The sequence below is a fragment of the Opisthorchis viverrini genome (assembly GCF_000715545.1).
Source record: "Opisthorchis viverrini unplaced genomic scaffold opera_v5_90, whole genome shotgun sequence".
Lineage (NCBI taxonomy): Eukaryota > Metazoa > Platyhelminthes > Trematoda > Opisthorchiida > Opisthorchiidae > Opisthorchis > Opisthorchis viverrini.
In genome coordinates, this window is record NW_008751743.1 from 674,862 (window position 1) to 684,004 (window position 9,143).

At 45.4% G+C, this 9,143-nt stretch overlaps 2 protein-coding genes across 2 annotated transcripts in view; one reads left to right on the forward strand and one right to left on the reverse strand.

The window, feature by feature from the left end:
* T265_13633 (hypothetical protein) overlaps window positions 1-9,143 on the forward strand; it is a gene marked incomplete at both ends in the record, with an annotated part of 99,364 nt that overhangs the window by 31,348 nt on the left and 58,873 nt on the right. Inside the window, 2 exons of the mRNA XM_009169824.1 lie at window positions 5,038-5,417; window positions 5,458-6,260. Of these exons, the coding sequence (XP_009168088.1) occupies window positions 5,038-5,417; window positions 5,458-6,260 (1,183 nt within the window). The remainder of the gene's footprint in view (window positions 1-5,037; window positions 5,418-5,457; window positions 6,261-9,143) is intronic.
* The window catches only part of T265_04932 (hypothetical protein), a gene marked incomplete at both ends in the record, with an annotated part of 17,094 nt that continues 15,411 nt past the window's right edge, over window positions 7,461-9,143 (reverse strand). The window contains one exon of the mRNA XM_009169800.1: window positions 7,461-7,629. Coding sequence (XP_009168064.1) covers window positions 7,461-7,629 — 169 coding nt within the window. The remainder of the gene's footprint in view (window positions 7,630-9,143) is intronic.

A 9,143-nucleotide genomic window follows, 5' to 3' on the forward strand; every position in this document is an offset into this window, starting at 1 on the left:
GAGGCGCCAGATGATTCGTAGTATACATTGTCGGAAGTAACCAGCACATTGAAACCAAACGGACTTTCTGGTCAGTAGATTCTCGCTTTAACCACTGAGCGGTTTCGCCCCCGTCTTATCTCGCCATCTGTCCTCTGCGATGGGAGTTTGGAAGTAATGCGGCATTTCCACCGCGACCAGCATGCCCATATATATGGGGGCAACGTCGATGTTCTCCAGGAGAAAGAACGGTCATAAAAGGTGGACCCCAAAACCACACACTCCGATCGCACACGCCAGACCGTGGCAGCCGGTGAATTTCCCAATACAGCCGAACCATAATTAAACCCTGCCATGAGTCAGATGTGGCTTCGAACATATATGCTGTGCATGTAGTGTCGCCAGGTTGCCTTGCGCGCTGCATACAGCAAGACGGTAAGCGAAAATAGGCTACTTGCTGTCAGCCGTGCAGATAGCTATAAACAAGTCCTTTAATCAGTGCCGCTGAGGCGCACACAGCAGGATGCCTTCCGGGCGATCATGTGTGGCATGATGTGAACGATCAAAACCACAGGCTTCTCGAGGAGATCACTTCTCATCTATATTAGGCTGCCAACAGCAGGTGATGGACAAGGATACAGGTGAATTGGCTTGATACAACTTAGTGGTTAATGTTCCAGCTTACGGACCGGAAGGTACCAGGTTTCGCAGCCATGTGATAAGCTGCTATCATGGTCGCTTTGTGATCTAAATGAAATTCATGTTTAATGCCAGAAACGACACAGATTTACGGATACTGCTCGATTTTGCATCTTGTTATTTCACCTGATGGAGGACAGTCACTGCCTATGCAGGTGAGTATACCTATAAACATATCCGTACGGCAGTGAAGCACCAGTGTCAACACTGATGTTGCTGTCTTTGATGTTGATGATGGGGGGCGAGATGGCCCAAGTGGTTAGAGCGCGAATTTACTAACCGGAAGGTCCGTGGTTCGAATCCGACCTCCGCCACTCGACTTCCCCTGTCTAGGCATGGGCAACCTGGTAGTATTCCAGCCCTCGTGCTTCCTTCGGGTAGCATGGCAGCTAGGCACCGGAAGGGTGCTACAGCTGAACGCTTTTTTTGATGATGATAAACATACCCACCCTCTTCTTCCTGAAGTTTCAAACGGACGCAAGGGACTGGGAACTTCTGAAGTATGAATTTGCAGTTTGAGAATGTGGAACGCATGAAACGATGCTGTTCAAATAAAACCCAAACACCCACCACCTTTATTCACATTCATGAACTCCAGATAGAGCTTATCTGGCTGTACGACCCGATGGTGTATTAAGGCAGAACTGAGCGTTGGAGATTCAGAAACCGAGAAGTTGTTTTAACTCACAGACCATGGCTGAACGAAATTTATGGCTACAGAGGCAAATGACCAAGTGAACTTTTAAAAATATTCTCTCCATCGGTTTGTTTGGCGTCACATTTCTAATGGTGTCGTTGATACCTCCATTTACAACCGGTTTAAGGGTCCTATTTCGTATGTGGGGTGTAACAGTTCCTGAACATTTCCAGCCATGATAGGTGCTTCCACTTCTGTTAGCTTTTGATTCCATCAGGTTTCATTATCACGATTCCTCGCGTTGAGCTGCAACGATGACCATTCTGATTCCAGTGCATAATCGTCTAGTTTTAACACCCCTTTGGTGCTTATCTGTCATGCCATCCGGAGGAAGCACGAGGAATGAAATACTGCTCAGCTACCCAATCTTGACAGGAGCAGTTAAGATGCCGAGGTTGGGACCTTCTCCGCCTACTTGTAGAAACGCCGGGGGCTGAAACAACCCCGAGGTGCCCGTTCAAGGACAAGGAGTACGTAGACAGTACTATTCTTGGTGCAACTCCTTTAGAAATGGAAACTACTGTTGCACAGCTCAGTATGAGATTCACACCTGCAAACTGTTAGCTGCTACGGCGGACTCAAACCTCGATTCATTAGTGGTTAATGGCACTCTAGACATGGCCCATTTTTCAGCTCGAGTGGAGAACTAGGATGGTAAAACACCGATTGTCGATCAATTCATCACCTTTTATGCATAGATGTACCTTTCATTGGCTCCCGTTTTTGGTGACCGAAAATGTTGCGACTGAAACCAAAATAATGTAGGTTAGTTCATAGTTGATACAATGTATTAAGCTGTACAGAGTCGACTTTACAGATACAGTAAGAACAAGATATGCAACCCACTGCAGTAGTCATGCACTCGATGTTGTTCGACGGGCTTAGTTGTTGCATCTGGACCTTGTATTTGATTCCCAAAAAGGCAGCCGCTCTCTGTCACTAGTTCAAGAGTGTGTGAAAGAGCAGTTTACTGGCCTATTTGTCTTCAAGATTTTGTACGTTGTGCGATGAAGTCAATAGAATGATGTTTCTAGCAGTGGATGTAAAGCAGCAAATACTAACTGCGACATTCGTTCGCATTCCTGACTATCTGGCTGATATATCTAAAACGCGGATCTGCAGACGGATGATTATTAAGTAGGACAAGTAAGGACTTGGAAGGTACTGGTAAAGAAAGATGGGAGGCGTCAACAGTTGCATGTCTTAGTTTATCCCCCCTGGTGTAGTCAACAAACGGTGGCCAAACTGGAATGAAGATACTTCCATGTGCTTTGTTGTTGTTTATGGGCTAAGATACTGTCATGACATCTAAGCATACACAGTAGGTTAATTAGGTTCCCATACCCGAAGCTTTATCCCAAGAGCCGGAACACAAGATGGCAGTGATTAGCGTAACTTTCAGGGAACAAGTTGGTTGTCAGGTTTCTGTCGGTTGACAAACCAGTTGCGCACCACTTCATAACTAGAACCCTGGCTTAGTGTTGATAGTTCGTCCAAGAAATCAGATTTTTGATTTCCGGCTGTGAATTTTGAGCACCTTAACCTTGGAAGGATCGGTGTTAGAAGTGGCCTTAAAACGACACCTTACATCATTATGACTCTCCGTAACGCTTCGACAGACAGTCCGAGCTTTGCTGTTGGACGCATGGAAATTCTTTCGGTTGCGTCTACTCATGTGTATTATTCTTGCGACAGATTTCTCGCAAAGGACTCAACAGGTAATGGATGTGTTCGTTACTTCTTCACTTCACTGTTTACCCCTCATTGATCGCGCTGCTAGTCAATGGAGAGAGCACTGCTCTGTAGCTGGACCTTCACCGAGGAAATTCACAGTAGCGTCTGTTGCACTTACAAACATTACCTTAAGTTTCTACCCTACATACATCTCTTAATCGTGTGTCTTATTCAACTACCGAACTACCAGTAAGTTCATCGATGTGCTGCTTAATCATGATTTTATCGAACTTCATGCAATGGCTCAAGTGCTACTTGGTAGGAATCGAGACCCACTTTGTGCGCGTGTGATTTCGGCCGCTGTCACTGAATTTCCACCCCTATCAGACACTTCCGTTTATCGGACCTTACTTACAAAGTCTTGACATCTTTCGAACAGCGATAACTTAGTACATTCTGGAAGTGAAAAGTTCTTGCGTGCCGGCAAAGACTCTTTTCCAAACTGAGAGCACAGACATTGGCAGCCGCCCATGACCGACTTAAAAAGCGAACGGTCAAACAGCCGGTTGCTACTTTATACGTGGACACTTAACCTCTTTCTAGGGTCAATGAACTCATCCAGGACGATACGCTATTTCCACCAAGCATGGTTTACAGATTACGTGTCATCAAGTAACTGGCGCAAACAGAAAAAGGAAATTTGCGGCCGTTGAAGCGTGTGACGGTCTTTGCCGTACTATACGCATTCAATATAACCAGTGGCGTATTCCTGTTCTGAAAGAGCCATGGAACGCCAGATTAGTTTGAAATAGGTCCACGACGGTGTGAAAGTACGTGGGTAGAATACTGAGGATGAACGCCTTCGCCGGTTTTCCGAGACGGCACACAAAGATGTAATTAGGTTCATTAATGGTGTAGGCTCATTCAACTAGCTCAAGGCACCCTTTTTGGTTTGTAGGATGTCCTTCGGAGTGGTAACAGCCGGTCCTGGGTTGTTTATTGTCTTGTGGTGGCAACCTCCATCGCACGATGCCAAGTGACGATATAGTTTTAAAAACTTCAGTCTTCGGAGGGGATACGTCCTCCTTATAACTTCCCAGGCTGATGAAACGATCTCAAACGAGAATTAAGGCATCTGATTTTGTTGCTGATGATGATAGCGATAGTATACTGAGATTGTAGATGATGGAGGGGCGGAGGAGGAGCATGGTCCACACCCTGTCTAATTTTGTTTGCTAGTTAAACGCTTTGAAAGCCTTGGATCAGCTGTGCAACCGACGGCTGTTGACTGGGATACCATCCACGCGGCTTTCATTCAGTGTACGTACACCTGTTCAATAACTATCGGGAGCTACTTAATCCTGTTTCTATTTAGCATGCAGGCTAGCTAACAATTGCCTTTGTGATAGGTGGTATATTGTGCCATTTTTGAAGTCAGAGTTGCTGCTCCCTCGTTCAAGGTTTGGCTTAGCAAATTAAAGAGTGCGGACTGTTGTATCGTCCATCTGATGTGATATCCATTTGTCACCGGGCGCGTTTTTCGCGCCCGAGAAAGCTGACGTACTCGGCCGTTTTGCAATCCCAGCGAAGCAGGGGAAAAGAAATAATTCGAGATTCTCTTCTTCGAAGACAGTCCTTCTAAACTCTTCATGTATCGACATTTCATGATTGATTTGTGGTTGGTAAGTTAGATGGCATAGATGGATTTACTTTATTGTAGAAGTCGAGTTCGTTCATCTTTGTCTTGCTTTTTACAGATCCTTGTGCGCTCACTTGATGATTTTCCGTTATGGTAAATGTGGGGCGTTTGCCTGACGGTTCTCCGTCTCCCAACACCAACTCCTCTTATCTGTGTGCGGCACCTGATAGAGGGCGTGTTATCTCAGAAAGGCCTACTCGTCCTCGTTCAAATCCCATTCAGATACACAGAGTTTCGGATACCAACGATGTCTCAGTCCGTGTTTTTGACTCTGATCCTGCGACTTTAGGGAGACCATCCAGTACTCCTCCAGGCCAATGGCTGTTGAATCATGCTCCATCAAACGTCCACTTTACTCCATCCGCATCAGGTGACCGGGTCCATAAACTACCCTTGTATCAAGAAGCGGATTACAATGTTTTATTGGATTCTGACATAATCGAGGGCGCACAACCAGTTGGATCTATTTCGAACGGTTTTCTTGCAACCGATTTAGCCAGCCCATCAACCCACATTGATGTATGGATCACTTCGAGTGCTACAGAACGCACAGTTTCATGTGAAAATCTTACTACATGTGTCACGGCTCCGACAGTTCCTTCAGATAGTTCTTTCCTGTTCCCAACTTCGTCTCCGTCACCGTCCATCCCGTGCGCTGCTACTGATAAGGTAAGCTAATCATTTTGTAATACAGTTAACCAACATTTAGTTCGGTATTCGCACAACGCCTATTCGGACCAAACTCAAGCGCCCACATTCTGCAATTTCCGGAGATACCAATCCAATTCAGCTCGAGGAAACAACGGCGCGACCATTTTCCGCACCTAAGCGTTTAGTGGAGGAAGCATGTGACCCCATATCTGAGCTCTTTGTGGACGGATCCACGCTTTCATTCACTACCCTCGACTCAGCCACGTTAGTCGCTGAGGAATCAGATGTAAACGGCGCATATCCACCTAAGTCCACATTGGAAGCATTGGTCGCTTCCAATTCACCCTTACTATTTTTTCCAACGGGATATTCTTTGGACACAGATCAAGACGCAGTCCCTTTATGTGACTTTCTCTCAGCCTCATCGGCGAAATCTCGTCCTTCACCCGTGGATAGCTATGAAGCGGGGGAGAACAATTACACAGTGGATCCGGAGTTGAATAATCCAGACTATATGGTGACAGACGGATCAGATATTTTGAACGGGAATTCGGCAAATTCAGTCTCTTCTTCCAGGTCTCTGGCTTCGGTGGACCTGTGTGAAACGGTTCCTAAGAGCTCTGATTCCCAAGGTAGTCCCAATACCACGTTAAGCGAGTTTGGTGTGTCCTCAAAGACGTATTTGGACGCACCAGGCTCGATTACGACCCATCTGTCTGCTTTTGTGGAAGCCATGCGTAGCTATGCTGCCGAATTATGCCCGGTTGACTGCGTCATTCTTATGGAGCGATGTCGCCCGTTTAACTGTGATACTCTCTTCATGAAATATTTCAGAGAACAGTACCTTTGTCCTATATTGAGGTGAGTTCTGCGCTCGGGATAAGCCTAGCCTATTTTTCAGCTCCAGTAAGGAAAAAAGTATTGGTTGGAAAGCTAGTTAAATTCTCTATTGGTGTTTTTCTACTAGCAATAGATTCATTAATCAGTATTACGCGAGCAACTCAAACATGCAGAGTATTATGAGTATGATCCACAGACCTCGTTTCGCGGTTAACCGGGAGGTTTGACTGTCTGTGGCCTTGCCCGTTTACTTGAGTAGGTAGAGAGTGATCTCTTCGCTTGAGGCGAGATGGCTTAGTGGTTAGAGCACGGATTTGCTGACCGGAAAGTCCGTCCTTCGAACCCTGCATCTCGACTTTTCCTGTCCAGGCTTGAGCAACCTGGTAGTGTTCGAGCCCTCATGCTTCCTTCGGGTGGCATGGCATCTAGGCACCGAAAGGATGCTACAGCTGAACGATTCGATTATTATTGGCCTTATATTTGGGCGCTACACCACATGGCCTTGCGAATAAGCTCAAATTTCGCGTCAATTGTCGGGGGGGGGGGGTGTTTTCCACCTGGTTGTTGAAATGTTTTCTGTCGGCCGTGGGGGATGTGGAATCAGCTACCATACCAAATACTAGTTGGATTCGTGAGCGCGTGAACTTCTCACCTAGGTCTATCCTGTGGAAAGTAAATCCCTATCTAGCTGTAACATTGTCGCGGTACTGATGTTGTTCATTGGTTCAGTCAAGACTATTTCTGTCTTGTGAGAGTTGATCAGAGCCATACGGAATGGGAGATCTTTTCACAGTATCGCTTAACTGCTTTGTGTAAGCTGGCACTGATGTTTCATGAAAAGCAATTAGGTAAGGAATGTTGAATAACGATGACTTCCTTCTCTTAACTAACAAAAATCTTTCTGAAGGTAGCAAACCTGAAGGCTCCCAGTCGACCAGCCACACCCCATATAAAACGATGAGATAAGTGATCCCAAATGGAATTTCTCGCTGGTGGGTGGCGGATACTATGAATACTGTGATCGAGAGCATACGGAATTTCCAATCGTCAAACTAAAGCTTTAAGTCTGTTGTTTGGACGTTGGGTTGATGAATGGCGCGATTCACTACTCAGCGAACTGCCGGAATGATGGCACCGGTTTTGCGCGTTTGACCGCAATTCAAACAGCGTTATAACTTGTTGTGGAAAAGTAATTCGACATTCCGGACGAACATGTTCCCATCATCGTGCATTATTGTTCTGCTTACACATATCCACCGGATCATAATAAGCGTACGTTGTACACAGATGCTTGTAACATCTATCGGGATCCGTCTGAGCATCCACAGAAGGGCATCTATACAGAAGATTACACAATCGGCCTTTGGATTCGGAACCATGTTTCTTATTGCTAGTTGGTAAAAAAAAGTCGAGAAATGGTCAGGCAATATCCGAAAACACGTTCATACACAAGTCAGGGTGATTTCGCAGAGTTACGAGTGGTAAATTCTCTGATCCCGCTCTTTCTCATAAAGAAATTTCATTTCGTTCTGGTACAGTTGCTTTTTTATTTGTACCACTATGCTGTGCCTCCTAGTACCCAGTGAATGATAGCCATCTGGGTTGCATTGTTTTTGGGCCTTATAAGTTCTCTGATGCTTTCGGCCATAAAAAGCGAACAAAACGCAGGCCATCTGCTCTCCTTATCTGAGTGCTCCTAAACAGATGGTCATCATCAACAGATATCGACCAATTCATGTTCGTCGTCCGAACATATCTTGGCATTTTGAGATGTTCTCGCTGCGTACGCGCGTCTTACTATATTAAATCATCTGTGGATTTTTGCGGGGATAGAATTAATTATGGAAAATCCGAAGGTGTTCGCTGATTTCCCGGTGATTGTCGGAAATTCCGTGCGGCCGCCGATCACTTGTTTGGAATAAACATTGCCAAATCAGGATTTGCTTCTAGAACCTACAAAAATGCAATTTTTTAGACGTTTTACTGTACTTTCTTTGCTACCCCGGGTAAACTGGCGTTCTGGTAATCGCGACCGCGTCTGTATCACCTGTCATCCAGCCGTGTTCAGCTTAAAGTCAAGCTGAGTGGAATGTTGTTATCATGTCTCTGTTCATCTGTTTGTCAGCCATATACAAATATGTGAAGTGAGCAGTACACATGTTTGCTCATTGTAAATACCGCTTGCTAATGGTTTGGAAGTTGTTACCAACAGGCAGAAAATCAGATTCGGTTTAGCTATTTGATGTTATTTTAAATATTGCCTCATTTTGACTATATGGGCCCGATCCGCGCATATTACACGAAAGAAATGGGCCGTTTTGGTAATTCAGCCAGAGCAAGTGAATCAATCATCTTTACATTAGATGGCAACGAGGTCCCAACGACTTGTACAGTATGTAAATTCTTCAATCAACGGGAGATAATCCCGAACTATAAGGCCTTATAACGACCTGTCCTTCGGTATCTCGACTCATTTAGGTGATGACGCCATCCAATCTGTTCAGATCTCCCAGCTCGATTCACGCCATTTCATGCTTTGCAAAGCAGATCTGTAGATTGTGCTTTATCCAATCTGTTAGAGGTCTCGCTACTATATGGCTTCGTGTGAAAACGTTCGGTTAGGTGGCTCGGCGTGAAATCCACGGTAATTTTGGGGTTGGGATAATCTCGTGAAACATATGACGGACTTATTTTCGTATGCTTCAAGGCCCATTATTTGAACGTGTAAGTTGTCTAACCTGACGGTCTGAGCGGATCGTCACTGAGCTGTTCAACCGGATTTGCGTGGAACGCATGTGCTCAAGAATGATCATCATCATCATCATCAACGACAGCATGACATCAGTGCTCAACACCAATGCTTCACTGCCGTACAGCCATGACTTATTTGAAAGCCTTATTGTA